Source organism: Chaetodon trifascialis, chromosome 13 (assembly GCF_039877785.1).
Source record: "Chaetodon trifascialis isolate fChaTrf1 chromosome 13, fChaTrf1.hap1, whole genome shotgun sequence".
NCBI classification, from domain to species: Eukaryota; Metazoa; Chordata; class Actinopteri; order Chaetodontiformes; family Chaetodontidae; genus Chaetodon; species Chaetodon trifascialis.
The window spans coordinates 8,292,686-8,311,659 of NC_092068.1; the positions used below are offsets into that span (position 1 = coordinate 8,292,686).

Sequence of the window (18,974 nt, forward strand, 5' to 3'; positions counted from 1 at the left end):
ATGAGCCAATCACATAATCAAAATGATTTCTTGTAATTCTGAGTCAGTAGTTACGAACTGATGCTGTGCAGCCAAACTTTGTGTGAACACAAACACAAAACTATATTTTTAAATTCTAGCAGGAGCTGGTAATCAACATAAAATCCTTTGCCCCTTGTAATTTTACATTGCAATGTCAATATTTATATTGTTAAAGAGATTTTTCTTAAAATAAATAAATAAAAATCTTATTCTTACAAATTCTTCAGGTACTTCATCCCATTAATGGAAAAATACATAATTTTATGGTGAAATTTAAACCAGAATAATGTGTGACTTTAATTAAAATTTCACAACGTGCTGTATGTATAACTGTACTTCCCTTTAATTATTATTTATTTGGCTGAAATACTGGTTACTTGTCTGGTAGGCTAATTTATTTTAGATGAGCTCAATAGCCATTTTCTAACACTACCTGTGTTACACATAGCCTTCATTTTGCCACATCCGAATCTTTATATAACTGCAAAGCGGCATTGTTCTGCATTATTCACCTAATGTTTATGCCAACAGTTACTGCAAAACACGAGGGCGAGATCCTGAAATGAATTAAATGCTATCTGACTCGCATTTTTGCACAGCCTAATATTTCACTATAAGCCTTCGCATTTCATTCAGAGATGTGTTCCAGATAAGTGCAATAATCTCAGTTTGATGGATGGCCCAGCCGGAGTCTGAGGCCAGCACCGTGTGTACATACTGCACTGGTTGTGGCAGAACGATAAAGCCGACATAGGCAGGTGTGTTTGGTTAAGATGCACTTGTCAAGTGGGGTGACAAGCATGTCTGTGTTCATTCAAGTGAACCCCTTATCTGCACCTCCTTGTCCCACTCATGAGACAAAAGCACTTCCCATGTTTGTATGATTTACCTCTCTCAAATAGAGTGCACCCACGAGCACACGCCCACTCACACGCACACGCACACAGAAAAGCACATACATGACCGTATTTTACAAAGGACAACGTGTTAGCTGAAGTTATTTATGCAGCTAGCTTACTGCTTACCTGTACAGTATACCCACAACTCAACACCGATAGTAACATACATCATGTGTTCTTTCTTTCTTTCTTTCTTTCTTTCTTTCTTTCTTTCTTTCTTTCTTTCTTTCTTTCTTTTCAGTTTTAAGGTTAGCATTGTTTAGCACTGTTCGGGTATCTTATCTACATTCAAATCATCTGTACCCACAGTTAGCAGCGCGCGCGAGCGTGCGTGCGTTAGCGTGCGACCACCTCTTTATTTAAAAGCGTTTCATCGGGGTGATGTGGAAGTGACGTCAGAGTAGGAAGTAAAGCTCACCGCTGGCAGACAGCAGTGAGCAGCAATGGAAAGCAACAACAGCAGCAGCAGCAGCAGCAACAACTAAAATTAGCTGGCATTTGCCCCAGAAACCATCGCATGAATGTATCCGTGAAGCCGCTGTCTGGTGCTGAATGTCCTACTAGTGTCGACGGAAATGACACCGAGGTAAGCAGCTGTGTGTGTGTAAGTGTGTGATGCTGTGTGTGCCTGTTAGCTCAGTAGCTAGCCGCATATAGCTAACGTTATCCTGAAGCCTTACAGAATATAACAACAATAGCAAAACTTCACGTACACCTTCCAAGTTAATGTTGCCTCGCCGTGTTCAAAGCCGCTTGAAAGCGTGAATACACTAGTCTGCAGTCAGTCAAATGACTGCTCAGGTCCTTATGACAAGCCTGAGGAAAGATGCTCACTCAAAGGCAAATTCCACCCCAGTACAATTCACGTGGCTATGTCAGTTCGATCATATATATGTATATGTACATATACACATGTATAATATATGAATTAATTCCCAGTTTCACTTCAAGTTGAACAGCAGACACACATACTTCAGATATGAGTCACCTAGGGATAAAACCTGGAGATGCTCATAAGCAGTTTGACACCAGCTAAGGTGGTTTTACAATCATCAAGAGATGACAATTAGCTCTTCTTCTTCTTCTTCTTCTTCTTCTTCTTCTTCTTATTATTATTATTATTATTATTATTATTATTATTATTATTATTATTATTAATTTGGAAGTAATATATGAAAGAACCATGGCATCATCTCACTCAGTCAGTAATTCATTGACAATAGACCAACACCAAAATGTGTCACTGGATGAGATCATTAGTTACAGTCTTGATACTCCAGTTCCAGGAGCCATGTTTATAGATATGCACAAAATCTTATTGCAGAATCTAATCTATGTTTAAATCTTGATATTTCCTCTAATAAGTTAAAAATTTAATGTTGATGTGAGTGACTGCCATCATAGCTGGCTGTTATTATCAGCTGGCTGATCAGCGTTTTATCGGTCACCCGCATGAGTCATGTCATGGTTCTGGGAAAGATACTGATGCCATTCTGTTTCTTTCTGTGTTGTTTTGTTTTTTTTTTTATTTCAGATGACTCACCAGTGGCTTGGACATCTGTGATTTGACAGAAGATGAGGCTTGCTGAGTTTGTCAGACTTGTCATTGCTTGTAATGATTGCTCCTGTAGGCACATAAACCACACTGACATGGACAACAAACTATAGTGCATCATGTTTGTTGCTTTTTGCACATCTCACTCACTAAAAAAACGAACCACACAGATTATCATTTAGTTTGTTTTGAATGGCTTTCAGTTGATAACCAGTGCTGACCATGTCACTGGGCGAGCAGTCTCAAAAGTGGTTTCCAACCCATGTCCAAGCCACTGTTCTTCAAGCAACCGGTTTACAGCCCAAGGGCAAAAATGGCACCAATGATGCCTACACTATCATCCAGCTGGGCAAAGAAAAGTACTCAACATCAGTGGCAGAGAAAACACTAAACCCTGTCTGGAGAGAAGAAGCCTCTTTTGAGTTACCTGGTTTACTTTTGGAAGGCAACCCAGAAGTATATGAACTCTGCCTTATCGTGATGCATCGCTCCTTGGTTGGGATCGACAAGTTCCTGGGTCAGAGGTCCATCAACCTGAATGAAATCTTTGATAACAAGGAGCGAAAGAAAACTGAGTAAGTATCACATAACGTAGCAGTAATGTCCAAGATCTCTCCTCAAGCCACATGATTTCACAGCAAGTCAGAATAGCTAATTTGTAATTAGCTTTGCTTTTGCTGTGCAGGGATAAGCATTTATCACTGTTTTACTGTTCTGCTGTAGCAGTAATTCAGATAATTCAGTCTGCTGCAAAGTTCTTAACAGGAATTTATGCTCTTTTATTTATTGAAGATGTTTTGGCAATGTACTTCCTTTGAATGATGACGGCAGCCTGTGCTACCATTAATCACCCATCTGTTGTTTCTACAGTCATTACAATGCCATTACTTCACAGTATTCCACAGACTAGATTGTGCAATGATAAGCAGAGAATACTTTTTCTGGTTAACATGTGAATGACGGAACAATTGATGCAAGAAAAACCAAAATAAACCAAGCTGATGATCTTTTGATTTTTTTTTTTTAAATAATTAGGATTTTGCGTACTGGCACTGGGATGTCTCTGTTGTATTTGGATGCCACTAAAGTGAGTTCAGTCTTGGGTCACATGTAGAGCATCGGTACTTGAGCTCTTTCTCTGTGTGATACTTTTATAGCATTCAAGTGCTTTGCAACTCACAGTCATGCATCAGTGTGCTGTTGGTTGAGGAATGAGGTGGAAAATATTTGCAGAACTGTTCCAGTCATAAGTGGATTACAGCATGGTCTAAATTAGTTGTTATTTGTCACATTTTCTACATGTGTTAGTGCCATATTAAGCTACACCTAATGGCAATGTGTTGTGTTTTGCGTGTTATATTCTCTGCTTTCAATTAGGTTTATGACCTAACTCCTTTACACCACATGATTTAAGTACCATGGCATTGTCCTTTATTCACTTTATGTACTTGTTTTTGAAATACATTTTACCAGATAGATCTGCTTTAATTTAAAGAGCATAAATTCAGTTGTTTGTAGCCTAATAGGTGAACTGTTGTGACAGAAACCCCAGATTGTTGCATCTTCAATTGTAAACGACCACAACTATCACAGATGAGGTATTACGTTTGTGCTCAGTGACCACAGATTGGCTGAATCTTTCCATTTTATCGACCCTCTATTGTTTGAGGCTTTGCACTGAATTGACCTACATTGTTGAGAGATTATTTTTAGCTTAATCACTGACATGGTGAGCACCAGTTGGCCTAATTGAAACTAGTGGAGCTGGCCAAACATGTCTTGTTAGTCACTCCTGTACATGCAATTGTTTTCAAAGGTGGCTGTGAAAACAAAGGGCCTGCTGGCATGTTCTGTGTGGAGTTCACTTACTCTTCGTGTCTGAATTTTTGTCTGAGCGCTTTGAGTGCCTTCCTCAGCTCAAAAGAAATGCAAGGCTGTTGGAGACTTTAAAAAGCATAGACAGTACCAGTCTGTTTGGACACACCTTCCCATAAAATTTTTTTTCTTTATTTTTTTTATTATTTTCTACATTGTAGATAAATACTGAAGACATCAACATTCTGAAATTACACATTTAGAATGATGTAGTAAACCAAACAATGCATACAAAGCAAAATATGTTTCATATTCATATTTCGTCCAACTCAACCCAAACCATCTCAGCAAAGTCAGGTGATTTTAGAGGCCAGGTCATCTGATGCACTCTCACTCTCCTTCTTGGTGAAATAGCCCTGACACAGTCTGGAGGTGTTTTTTGAATCGTTGTCCAGTTGAAGACCAACTGATGGTCCCATGGAGCGCAAACCAGGTGTGTCGCTGAAGAATGCTGTGGTAGATGGTGCTGCTGGTTTCTGCCAGTGTGCCTTGAATTTTGAATAAATCACCAACAGTGTCACCAGCAAACACCTCCTCCTCCATGCCTCAGGGTGGGAACCACACCTGCAGATACTATCTGTTCACCTTCTCTGCATCTCACAAAGACGTGATGGTTGGAACCAAAAATCTCTAATTGGGACTCATCAGACCAAAGCACAGATTTCCGCTTGGCTAATGTCTGTTCCTTCTGTTGAGAAGTAGTGGTTTATTTGAAGCGATTAAGCCACAAGTGGGGGATTCACAGTCTCCTCTGAACACCTGAAGTTGAGATGTGTTTGCTTCTTGAACCCTGTGCTGCATTTATGTGGGCTGTAATCTGAGGTACCATTCATTTCTGAGGCTGGTAACTGAAATGAACCCTTGGTCTTCCTTTCCTGGGTTGGTTCTAAGAGCTGGTTTCATTGTAGCATCTGATGGTTTTTGCGAGGCGACTACCTCATTAAGGTGGTTAAGATAATGCCAATAGTTCATCATTTGCCACACATATTTCATAGGTTTGGTGGCTTTCGGTATTTGTATGCAGTGTAGAAAATAATACAAATAAAGAAAATCAATTGCATGAGAAGGTGTGTCCAAACTTTTGAGTGGTACTTATTGAGGTATTTGTGGCTGATAGTGGGTTTGTGTCAAACTGAGTCAGCTCTTTCATTAACAGGTGGCTTGTCTAGACTGTTAACCCGCCCCGTGCCTGCCGAGTGCATTCTGGGATAAAGTTTGTGAAATAAGTTTTAAACGGAGCGTACCTACCATCTTAGCTTGAAGTATAATAGCTGGCTGAACTTGGGGGTGTCGACTCTTACAAGTCCAACACACACTTTTTTTAACTCTGCATGAAGCCAACAGGAACAGAATAAGCAAACTGAATCTGGTGTTAATTAGCTCACTGCATATTTCAACATGGAAGACATTAGCACACTTCCTCTTTGCCCATCAGTTGAGAGAATCGCAATATGTTATAATCATGGGTTTTATTTGTTTTAGGTGCCTGAACGATGCACCTTGAGGCCGTGCACTTTTTAAGCAGAGGTTCTGTAATGGATATGCTCACGTTGCTTGTTGGCCTAATCCCACACTGCAGGCATACTTGACAATGACGCTGGGACCCTCGATACTATATCCACACTCCACAGTGGGTCTGTGTTCGCCGCGGCCTATCAGCAATGTTTTTGAACTGACATATTGGGGAGGAAAGCCCGTCTTGATATCTGAGTAGCCAGCCCATAATTATCGCACACCTGTGTTTGTTGATTGTGAGGGGTTTCCCAGCGGTCTGGGCCCGAGTGGGAGGATTGTGGTTCCAAGCACAGGGAGGTTTATCTTGGCCTTGAGACACACGTGAGGTGCAGCCCCGGCCCCACGGCAGCGGCATGCTGTGGCTGCTGATCAGACTGAGCGCGGCACACAGCCTGGGAATCGGACCCGACGAGGCCTTTCATGACTGGGCTCCTGAGCCACAAGCTAGATGGTTTAGAATAGCGCTGAACAGCTGCGGTTTTTCAAAAGCCAATACCAACTCTTTTTTTGGATTTAACTGATGACTGTTTTTTTTTTTTTTTAATGCTGGAGTTCAAGGGATGCGACCAATCTCCGTTTAAATCCAGGAAGAAATATCAGTAATTGTGTGATGGGAAATCCGTTTATACAAATATGTGAAAATTGATTACACTGATCAAAGTTTAGAATACACCCACAGATCAATGTACCAAAAGCAGACAGAATACATTCACTGATGTTGTTTCATCCTGACGCTGGTTTCCTAAAGGACATTATTCCAACCCCTATAACGCAGAGGATACGTCTCATTAGCATGTATGAACTGTTGGGTCGCCCTGCGACGTGGCTTTGCAATTTCCCAATCGCTTGTCGTTGCATTTCTGAACAAAGACCAGATTTGTGCAAATGCCACTTTCTTTTGCTCAGAGTGAAGGAATAAATCCCATTACTTCCAGTTGAAAAAGCAGAGATGTTAAACAAATAGGAGCCCAAAAACAGCCTGAAATGGTCTATATTATTCAGCAGCAGGCTATTTCTTATATTCAGTGTGCAAAGAATAATGTTTATCCTCTGAATGATAAATTGTATTCTCATTCGTGTCAAAAGAAGGTTCAAACGATTTAAGCCCCCGTGTTTGTGTGTAGCCTTTGGCTTAGTCTGATCAAATTAGCCCTTTCTGTGGTGTCCACAAAGAAGTAGGTAGAGTACATTCAGCAGTGTGTGGCTATTTTTTTTTTTTTTTTTTACATTAGTCATATTGTTTGATAGTGTAAGGATTTCTACCACACTCTGACTTTGCATACCTGTCTTATATTGAATTATGTGTAATTAACTGAGAAGATTTTAATAAATCCTCCTTTTTTTATTGAAATAGTCTCATTGAATTTGCTCAGACTAAGCTTCCTCCACTCTCATTTTAGCTGGTATTCCTTGGAGTCCAAGCCAGGGAAGAAGAAGAAAGAGCGGGGCCGCATCCAGGTCAGTATCCAGTTTATGAGGAACAACATGACAGCCAGCATGTTTGACCTCTCCATGAAGGAAAAGCCCCGCTCCCCCTTCTCCAAACTGAAGGACAAAATGAAGGGTCGCAAACACGACAGCGGCTTTTGTGACACATCGTCAGCCATCCTGCCTCGCTCTGCCATGTGCGACTCGGAGCCCAGCCGTCAGTCCTCCGTCCCAGAACCACGACCCCAGCCTGAAGCAAAGGTCAAGAGACCACTACTCGCTGGGACACATAAACTCTCAGCGGCCCATTCCATGTCAGATCTCATCGGGACCCACTTTCGGCCCAAACTAGACTCCATGAACTCCATAGAAGAGAGTGGTAAGGAGCCTTTTTTCTGATTCGTTGCCTCAGTTTCTTACAATAATTGTTATATTTGACAGTTAAATAAATACTTTTTTTGTCTGAAGTTTAGCCAAACTTTTATTGCTGCTTGGCACATGTCTGCAGGGACTTGACAGAGATTTTGAAATAACACCAATTTTGTTTTGTTTAGTTTTTTTTATGAAGTCACTGGTTGTCAGTGAGTCATTGCTTACTCCTCTCATTTTCATTTACAAGGACGGCGGACAGTAGTACGAGCAAGAGACTGGTGTCTCAGAAATGTCAGCTATGTATGAAGGATAAACGCTCTCATTGTCAAGCACCACAGTGTCAGAGCAGTGTTATAATGTGACTTACTTGTTGCCTAATGTTACACACTGTTATGTGTGTGTGGATCATTATTGAGATCATTCCTACCAATATATGACCTTTATTGATCTCTGTGGTTAACCAGTACATCCCATTTGTCCTCAAAATGTTACTTAATGCAAAATAAGTCACTGATGATGAAATGAAGTGCTGTTTTACTCAGTTTTGGCTTAGAACTGAGCTTTTTGCTGTGTACGAGCTGAAATGCCATCAGCTGCTCACTTACAGTGTACTGTCTTGGATCGTGTGGCATCTGAATAAGCAAAAGGATGGGGTGGACTGAAATGTCTGTAATAGCCACTAAAAATCTGTATTTGGTGATGTCAGTCTAAATTAAGAATCATGTTAGACCCTACAAATGCAATGTGATCATTTTTTGGTGAAGCAGCAAATATTGCCAAGGGAAGTGGTCAGCAATCAGCAACCATCAGAGTTCACTGATTTAACAGTTGGTCTCCAATTGTACAAATAATTAGGAAAGGCAAATAAATAGACTTATTACTCCACTTGCTGCCCGCTCCATCTTCACTGTCCTGTCTGGACTGCTCAGCTATCTGAGGCAGTTACATCATGATGATCTCCACTTTATCTTACAAGGGTCTGTGTGATGATTCAGATTGGCATGCAGGGGAGAGGAACCTATCCAGCGTTCTGAAGGTGGGAGGGATGGAACGGCAGATTTGGAGGGCATAAATAATATAACAGGCTGTCGTTATTGCTCAGGAGAAAATGTTTTCTTTTGTGGTGTGGTATTAGTTTGAATAGCCACAAGATCATCTTGGAAAATAACCTCAGTCAACACAACAAAAAAAGTGGTGATTTTCACAAGTTCCTTTGTTACCGTAAAAGTGTTTATGAAGAGAAAACAGCAAATATTCCTGTTCTAGTGACATCCCATCAATGATTGGTACTGACCATTAAACACCCTGATTACATCTGTACAGATAATCACACAAATCAAATATGTATGCAAATAGACATTTTTCATAACTGCCTCCTACGTTGACACGCGTACTGCTTTTGGTTTCTCTTCCAGGCAGTGCAGGCGGCCCTCACAGGCGTTCCCAGAGCGAGGTGCCAGGCTACCAGGACGGTGAGGCACACAGTGACCCTTTCACTGATATCAGTGACACCCTGCCACAGAAGTATGCCACGCTCCCACGCAACCGCAACCCGTTTGAGGGGGAGCACGGGCAGCTGTGGGACCGGGCAGAGCGGAAGGAGAAAAAGGAGAAGGTCAGCCTACTGGAACGTGTGACGGGAAAGAAGGAAGGCCGCAAGACCAGCAACGGGGGGCGTTCGGGCAGCTCTGGAGATTTGCGTTCCCCCAACCCCTTTAGTGGAGACTCACAAGCAGACACTAACCCGTTCAGCTCGAGCTACAAAACCAGGTAGTGCCTGTTTTGTTTGCTTTGTACGGTTTCTACAAATGAAAATACATCGCACAGTTCCTTCTCGTCATGCTTTATTCATCCTGCAGACCGTTTTGTGCTATCTTGCCTTCATTAGGGCTGTTTCTAGTTTCCAGATAAACAGTCCATTAATCAGTCATGACCTATAAATCACCATAGGTACCAAGTATATAAAACAATGTTTAAAAACTGCTTTTAACACAATACCATTATTACTATCAGTGGATACAGATGACCACAAATTCAAAACATATAATGTTACTCTTAATATTTATGAGTAACTCTAATTTTAAAGTCAATAGGCAGAAGACCTCAACACATCCTCCCCTTAACTGAATTTCCAGTTGTTGTCCGACATGCTAGTTCTTTGAGGACAAATATAATCTGGAAGACTCCAGTTCCTCATTTATCCCACTTGGCCCAATTTAGAAATCCAGAATACTTCCTTCTGAAGAAGCAACTTCTGCAAATGCTCATCTCTCTCTGGTTGACATAGACGTACAAAAAAGCTGCAGCATATTTAAAGTTGCCTTTTGTTTTGATTTGTACATCTCACATGAATGAACATTTATGAGACACAGGATTTTGCTTTAACAATCTCAACTGCTGACTTCTAACTTGTTGTTCATAGTTTGCAGTAACCATGTGACTAAGAAACTTCACAAACTTCCTAATATGTTCCGCTGAAATATCTTTGTCTTCCTTGCCTTATATTTAGCCTCCATCCTCGTGGCTAACATCTGCATTCAGCACCTGTGCAGCAGTGATTCTGTGCAGTATATCACCACTGAATGTTTTTCATTGTATTCCTTAAATCATGTCATAATCCCCAAACATGATCTTGCTGCGCCATGGGACGGCCACTGTACTACAGGATATTAGTTACAACATTCCCATAAAGTTTGGAATAGCTTGTTGATTGAAATCTACTCTGTGATGGACCCCTTTCTCCCTCATTCTGTTGTCAAGTAATGTTGTTTTTAACATTGCCACCAAGCTGGTTTTATCTTTTTCCTGAGTTACATAAAGAGTTGGCGTGAGCACTGTGGCTAAGTTCTGGTTTATCAGAGTGGAAGGTGTCATTAGTGGCTCTTTAGAGAGCCTGGGCTTGATAACGGAGCCCTCTGAGCTATAGTAATGAGATCCTCCGCAGAGATAGACCACCCAATTAAACACTTATCTCTGTAGGCACTAGTCCATCATCTTTACTGCTGCCTTTGTCATACAGTAGCTCAGTGGTCATTTATAATGTGGTGCTTGAATGCATAAAGATGGTTTAAAGTATATTATTTATTAATCAGCTTATTCACAGCTGCGGCAACAATATCCCATAATGAAGAGTGTGTTCCTTGATAAACTGTGTCAGTCACCATAAGTGCCCAAATTTGCTTTATTAGCACAGGATATAGACACCTCTGTATTAGTAGTATATATAGTATTCACTGTAGTACCTTCATGTGGTTACTAACTGTCCTTTCGATTGCTTCGCAGTGATAAAAAGTCAGGGAGAACTGAAGACATCACCTTTGGTCAGAAGAAGAAGGACATCTATGGCAAGAAAAATGTAAGAAAGATGGCGCAATTTGTGAGGTGATATTGTTGCACATTGTCAGTTTTACATGACAGCGACTGAGATTAGAGAAGGGGAGAAATGACCCCAGCAGTCGTAACGGTGTCATTACTTCCTGTGTCGCATCATGCAGATTTTTAATTGAGAAGTCCCAAGTTTCATTTGACATAGCAGCTGGTGACATTGATCTCAGAGGCCACTGAAAATTCAGATGTGCCATTCAACTAATTAGCAGCTGCACACACTGGTCATCATGTCTGATCTGGTCATGATTTGAAGTGGTGTGAAATTTCAGGCTGTAAGGTCAGTCATAGTGGTGTGTTGCACTTATTCCGTAATTGGAGGTTTTTGTTGTGAAACGACAAAGAAATGTCATCTGTTTTTCTTCTTAATCATCACTACATTATTTGTACATGCCATTTATAACCTTTTGTATTTTGCGGTTAGTTTAAATTATTTTGCATTTCCAATTTTAAAAAATTTGCCAACTATTACACTGCAAAATTGGTATTTATGAGGGAGCGGTAGTTAAAGTGATGGCTAAATGAGAAGGAGAATGCTGATAATGGCTTTCCTCACCTTTCTTTGTGGGTGTTGAGGGCTGTCGGTATCCACACATGTGCCCCCGTGCATGCCGCAGTGCCTTGCAGAAATGGTAGCTCCCATTTCCTCTGCTTCAAGGCCCTAATTAACCACACACACGGGGGGGGGGTGGGGGTGGGGGTGGGGGGGCAGTGAGAGATTTCAAAGGACTGAGCTTTTAGATTCTCAAAGCTGAGCTCATTAGAAACTGTAATGACACAACTGGAGAATGCCAAGTGTCCGCCTTATCTTCTCCTCACTACTGATCGCAGAAAAATGGTCATCATTACTTTGCCAATTTATGGTCATTTCCAGGCCTTTGTCACCAGCCACCAAAGCTCCTGATTATTGTGCTATGTGTATGTGTATGTGTATGTGTGTGTGTGTGTGTGTGTGTGTGTGTGTGTGTGTGTGTGTGTGTGTGTGTGTGTGTGTGTGTGTGTGTGAGAGAGAGAGAGAGAGAGAGAGAGAGAGAGAGAGAAAAGGAGGCAGACAGAGAGAGAGCAAGCATGTGTACGTGCACATGTAACCAACATCCACTTCCATATGGCAGTCAGTTCTCGTATTCCCTCTCAAACGGCTTAAGTGCAGTGTCTTTCAGTGAGATGCCTTTTTTTTGCGCTGTGTGTCTGGAATAGGTTACCGAGCTCTGTTCTTGAAACCCTCCTTACATTGGACATTTAATCTCAGTGGCAAATATTTCATTTTGGTTTGTGTCGCCCCACAGTAGCCTCCATGCTGTTAGAAGCGATAAGATACCTGGTAAGCAGTCCCGCTCCAGGTCTTTCTGCATTGTCTTTCCCCAGCAGTCGAGGCTTGAATGGTGCATGGGAGTGGAAGCTGATAAGTGTGGTATTTTAAACAGGGTGAAGGCTTTGCTGCTCTATCCGTTCGGGGGAGGATGCCCAGCACTGAAGCGATAAAGTGGTCCCTCATTAAAAACGATTACAGCTCCTCTCGTACCCGCGCAATATGATCTGCACATACCGTACCACACTGCTCTGTCCAAATAGGTTGTCCTCAAAGAGGAAAGCTGGGCTTGGGTTGCATCCTTATTTTGGTATTTATTGGCCTGACCTTTAATTGCAGAAATATGCAGCCTGGCATTTCCCCTCAAAACAAAGATTCCATTTTTCAGGAAATCTTTATTATTAAGTTCTGACAGGCTTGTTAGACTCTCTGCCTGCACCCTGCCTGGTTAGAAAGATCATGCTTTTAGATGCTTTCTCAGGATGTTCACTGCTTGCTGTGGTGTCAAAGTGAAGTCCCATTAGAGCAGTTAAACTGCTCTTGATTTGTTGTAAGCACTGTCACACATTATTGGAATTACAACCTTCACCATAGAATTCATTGACATATCAGAGCTAAGTCCCTTGAGAGTATCATCTTAGCAACTCCCAGTTCACCTTTATTAGCAGCAGAGAACAAGAGATAGACTCATGACAGTTTACATAACATTAGGCCAACACTTGTAATTAGTCTATTTTCTTATTGGATTGCCTCTGTTATCGGATGCTGGCAGATCATTCCCCCATTTAGTCTACTTTCACAAAAGAAATGTCTGTGCAAAAATGGTGATTTGTAACCTCATAAACAGCTGGGATTGAACTGAGGATTTACTTGTTTTCCATTTACGCCAGGTGACACAGGAAAGTGTGGCCGCCTATAGCAACTTATCCTTCGAAGAGGTTGTGCAGGAACTCATCAAGCAGAAAGAAGTGGTGAAAAAGAAAGACGCCCACATCAGAGAGCTGGAAGACTACATCGATAACCTGCTCGTGCGCGTCATGGAGGAGACGCCGAGCATTCTTCGGACGCCCTACGAGCCAAAAAAGAAGGCGGGTAAACTTTGTAAAAAGTAGAGAAGGCACAGGATGAGAAGTTATGAACAAAGGTTTAGCAGTAGCTCATCTATCAGTATCATGTGGTAAAATAAGTGGGAACAAATGGGATCGATCCAAGCCAAATTTCTCATCTACTTATGTCTTTGCTTTAGAACATTTGTATTCAGTGGATGTAGTTTTTATAGACTTTTTTCAATATTTTGGTTATTTTAGTTCATAGCTGGGTTTTTTTTTTTTTTTTTTTTGCCCTCTTTATTTGGCAGAAATCTCATTCCAGTATTTCGGTTTTAAAAGACTTTATGAATACTTTTTTGGTGCTTCAACAGGATAAGAAAAATTAGCTGGTTGATTAAAGTCAAATCAAATCCATATTTTTGACAAAGATTAGGTTAAGCTATATTGTATGCACTTGTGAACCCACAGAGGTCTGCTGCACACACACAGCTGCTGTCATCTGCCCAAAAGCTTTTAAGGTACAAATGCAGCCAAATTCATGTTTACCAGATGCTGTATTCGCAGTCGTGTGCTGAAAGACGGTCTAGTGGATAGAATGAAGCTGCAGTTATTGTGTTTGCTCTCGAGCACGAGTCTTAAACTTGCCACCAAACTATGAGACGCACCTAGCAGAGGCAGCCTCGGCTTGGATATGAGCCTCTTCTGCGCTCTCCCACTCAATAGCCTGAGTGATTCATGGGTATCCTTAGAAAGACCGGAGGTGGTTTTTGGGAAGAAGTTGCTGGACAGTATCTGGGAATCTGATTTCTTTCTCGCTCAATGAGTCATGCATTTTTTTCAAAAAACGAACAAATGTACATTCCTATCATCAGTAACTGACTTTTAATTCTTTATTTGTGATGACTATCATTTAAAGGTCCAGTGTGTAAGATTTAGGTGCATCTATTGGCAGAAATGCAACATAATAGTCATACGATGGTGTGTTATCACCTGAAAATAAGAGTCCCTGTGTTGTCGTTACCTGAGAATGAGCTCACAGAGGAAGCAGGTCCTCTCTCATGGAGTCAGCCATATTTCACCGCCATGTTTCAACCTTTCGTGTTTTTTTGCATGTTTCTCAGCCACCGTAGATTCACTTACATGTTTGGAAAATGATGAGTGGTATTCAGCTGGTTGCAATGTGCAACCTCACCACTAGATGCCAGTAAATTCTACACGCTGGACCTTTAAGTTTCTTGGACCAAGGGTCTCCCTGTCACTCTCTGAAGGTGGTCATTTTACTGACTTTAAGTGCAATAATCAGAACTTGAGCATCTTGCTTTACATTCTGCCTGTAATGTTCTTGTTTACATTTTAATCACATCTTTTTGATTCACTGGAAAAGCTTGGAGTTCTTTGTTGCAGCCACCATGAGTTGTCCAGCTTTCATCTCTTTCAAATACAGTTTTGCATTAAGATTGTATTAATGGTACCTAGCTGCACATGTAGATATATGCTGTACAATCTTTATTTATAAATGTTTCACAGAGCATTTACATATGAACATTATTTTAATGTATTTAAACGGTACTTTATGGTAAAAACGCTACTGTATCCCAGCACCCCCCCACCCCCCACCAGCACCACCTGTTCTACTGTATAACATGTAAAGTTAGCACAAATCCCAAACAAAATTGGCTCATTTGATCAAGGATTCATGTATTAACTTAATTATCTTACTGATACAGTTTTTATATGTAATTCCCATTAGCATTAATATGTGTTTACCTTTCATGAAATACTAATCACAACTTCATTATGTACTGTGGCTCAGTATATTTCACCTATATTTTTTCTCCATGTATTGTCACAACAGTTCAAACGCTAACATTCATATGAGACGTGTCTTACCAATTCAGTCACTACTAACGAGAAGCAGTTCCTAATTGTTCGAGGTAAACAGGCAGTGAGTGTCATTCAGGTCATAAATAGCAGTTTGACAGCTCATGTCAGAAGCTAGCTGTCCTCATTTCACACTCTTATGTCATCTCATTTGTCGCCTCAGTCTGTGATGCTAATGTCATAACAGCGTGTTGTTTCCATGTTCAACAGCGCTCTTTAATTCTGTTTCATTTTATCAGTTTCTGCTGAATGATGCTGAACTGTGGGGCAACAGTTAGTTCCAGCGGCGGGTACTTAAATGAACTGAATGACTAGTTAAAGTTTTAGCCTTTAACTAAAAGTTTTTATCACTTACACCTGTGCTCGTGCTAGATGGGCAACAATAGTATAATCACTTACTGACGTTTAGGTTTACATTTTTAATTGTTTATTGCTATTTAATGCAGGCGGCTTCATGTACAGTGTTAAACATGCCTTGTATTACCATAGTTTACTCGAGGTTGCGCACCATTTGTAGTGATTTCTCAGACCTCTTTATCAAGTGATGATCCACCTCGTCCTTTTTGCTGGTATTAGTTCTGGTGTTTATATCTTTTGTAATGACAAAATTTTTGACCTTTACACTGTATGATACCAAATCGGAGCTGAGACAAAGTGCTACACTGTATCTGTGGAATGTCAACAGTCAGAAACACTTGTCAGTTTGAACTGTTCATGAATGTTGCACCACTCAGAAACACATTTTGTTACTTGCTAATAATTTCTGCTGCTGTGAAAGTAGTTATTTCATCTGAAGGTATGTCATCTCTTTTTGGACTTGAAGCCAAGATCTCTTGTTATTGAATGTATTCTGGTTGGCTTTGAAATACATACAATGAAATGTATAATAGTATACAGTACACTAACAAGGCCATTGAACCTCGCTTGCCTTTTAAAGTATTTGGTGTATCCAAAGAGATCATTTCACATCGATGATTCTTTTCCCCTTCCTTCTTGCTATTAGTCTGACAAAACTCAGACTTAATATGGATGTGTGAAGATGTGACGCAGATGTTGGGTAAATTGCTTTGTACTGGAAAAAATGTGGAAACGGATTTGCATATTTTTTGTAAAGCCAAAAATGTTTGAATCGGTACATAAAATGATGAGTATGTAGTGATGCTAATTAAGAAGATGTGTGGAAAAGAATCTGTTTTCCATTAGGAAAAGCTTCTCACTGATTGCCTTCCTACTTGTGCTGAAGTGTAAACTCTCCGTCTACTCAAGTTACAGGCTTTACCGACGGCTTTAACCAGCCTGAATTGGTAGTTAGCCTCTTCGTTCATGGACCTTGCCGAACTCTTAATACTTCCGTTGTACATATTGTACAGTCACTTTGTAATATCATCTCACCTCCCTTGACTTTTTGCACATTTTGTTGTGCTGCAAAATGTTTGAAAGCATGCTTCCCGGGGTTTTATGACAGTCAGTACGAGTTAAGTTAAAAGGAATTTCAAACGTGGGAATAAAAGTGTAAAGCTTTATATATTCAAATATTCACCCCATTTTTCATTAGAGCTAAACTGGCAGTGGCAATCTGATTTAATTGTGATAGTCAGGCTTGCTAATGCTTTTTCTTTTTCAGGCCTTTTTGTAGCTCTAGATAATTTCTCTTTGCTAGCAAAATGTGTGAATTGGTGTTTTAGTGGAGGTCATATTGTGCAACACAGAGTAATACTGGTGCAGAGTATGGAACAGGTGATTTCCACGTAGGTCTCCAATGTGCCCTAAAGCCCCATCGCTTCGCTTGAATGATGAAATAACAAAAGATAAGGTCTTGGAAAATGCTGAATTCATTTGGACCCTGAGGTTATTTAGTTCAAATGAAATATGAGAGATTTGTTGTTCAAATTAATTAATTTTGGCTGTCATTTTTTCTTTTAGCTTGATTGGTACATTTGCTTTATGCTTTAATATAATTTGGTGCTTTGCTAGATGTCAGACTAAAACACAAATTTAAATGAAAAGCATTTTCAGATCTTTTTCTAGCACAACAGTGTAAAGGGGTACATCGCAAAAATCCCTGCATCATTATTATACTTCTTCCTTCCCACTTTGCATAATATTTGTCATCCAATTAATGCCAGTGTTTGAATATGCAAAGCACTCGAAATGCTTAGAGGCAAAATTTCCTATATAATTTGGCCATGGCCTTTGTCATAATTTACGTCTGTATAGAATGTTTTGCACATGCATTTAAGTGTGTTCTAAGTGTTGTAGGTGAATGTCCACCCCATTCCCAAAAAAAATAGTGGATTTTTTTTCCATGTTGACGAAGCATGCATTGAACCTTTTGATGAAGATGACATAAAGCTCGAGTCGGATCTCACAATCCTCCTCTGGCAGTCTTTTAAGTCTTCTACTGATAATATGATGCTGCTTGCCATAGGCCACATACAGCTGCCAGACACTAAGACTTAAGCTCCCGCTAAATCCCCTGACGGTGCTTGTAATGTGGCACACAGTTTTGAAGGAAATGATGACTGTGTTTATAAAAGATCTTACCAGTTAGCAAAGCTTCATTGAGTTTACAGAATTGTGTGGAGGGTGGTGTACAGAGGCCAACACAATTAAACATAATATGAGTTGCGTTTAGTGCCCTAACATGGTGAAGACCTTAAAGGAAATTTTGATACTAACGTGATGGTCTCCTTCTGGAGCTAGAGGATGTGGACTGGGACTTGCAGTTCGTTCAGGCAGATGGTTGTAATGTAAGAGGATGAAGTAAGTGGCTGTGTGGATTCTTGTCATTTCTGCATGTCAATCACGTTTTGATAATCTAACACTTTATATTATTGCCAAATTATATGGTGTTTTCCACTAGATGGGGTTCATTTTCATCAACCCTCTTCACACAACTGTATTGTAATGTATTTAACTGCAGAAGTGAGTGTAAGTTGGTTCACAAATATCCTTTCAACGGAGAAGGCAGGTGAGTGTATTTGTTTTAATATTTTCACATGATAGCCAATATGCAAGACTTTCATACCTGGATGTTTGGGGACACGAATGTATGTTTTATTTTGTTTTTTGTTTTTATAATTGTAGCTCTGGAAACACATTGGGGTCTAGAAGATGTATTATGATAACAGTATAATGCTGTTAATTGTGACTACATGTAAAGTGCCAACACATGCACTAATTCAGTTTGATGATGCATTTCTTAATAATGACCCTTTCACTTATGAACCTTTAGATATTGTCATCACCATCATTATAATCAAATCCCAATGTTCTACTGGCTGTAGATTGAAAGGCACAAGCAAGATTGATTGTATTGTCCTTTTCAATAAACTCACTCTAAATGAAACTGCAGTTATGTTGTTTTCTTCTTATCTTTTTTTTTTTAGGTAACAAAATCAAAAGCCTGTAAAGATATTTTCACCTCAAATGAAATTAGAATTTTAATATACGTATCCTTAGCAGATCTGGCTAATCCAAGACCCCGGTGTAAATCTGATGCAAAGTGGATTGCTATTCAGCTGTTCCCTTCGTTCAACACCTGTCCCTTCATTCTTATGTATAAATGAAAAGCCACTCTCAATTAACTCTGATCTCACTCGCAGTTAAACCACGATTAGTGTTTTTAATTGTGATGACTTGTGTCAAGCTTTTGTTTTCTCCTTGTTCAAAGCAGCTCTTCCTTT

The 18,974-nt window shown here is 40.2% G+C and overlaps 1 protein-coding gene across 1 annotated transcript; it reads left to right on the forward strand.

The window, feature by feature from the left end:
- Positions 1–1,342: 1,342 nt before the first annotated feature.
- Positions 1,343–18,628, forward strand: LOC139341412 (rab11 family-interacting protein 2). Its single transcript, XM_070977942.1, has 6 exons — positions 1,343–1,506; positions 2,455–3,050; positions 7,266–7,672; positions 9,081–9,435; positions 10,948–11,020; positions 13,249–18,628. Exons 2-6 carry the CDS (start codon positions 2,698–2,700, stop codon positions 13,468–13,470), a joined length of 1,410 nt encoding a protein of 469 aa, XP_070834043.1. The 5' UTR covers positions 1,343–1,506; positions 2,455–2,697; the 3' UTR covers positions 13,471–18,628.
- The last annotated feature ends 346 nt before the right edge of the window (positions 18,629–18,974 follow it).

Excerpts from the sequence above, each read along its gene's own strand:
- LOC139341412 (XM_070977942.1), top strand. The coding sequence starts at position 2,698 with ATGTCACTGGGCGAGCAGTCTCAAAAGTGGTTTCCAACCCATGTCCAA. Across the intron at positions 9,436-10,947 it reads AGCTCGAGCTACAAAACCAG|TGATAAAAAGTCAGGGAGAA; the intron begins GTAGTGCCTGTT and ends ATTGCTTCGCAG. Across the intron at positions 11,021-13,248 it reads ACATCTATGGCAAGAAAAAT|GTGACACAGGAAAGTGTGGC; the intron begins GTAAGAAAGATG and ends CATTTACGCCAG.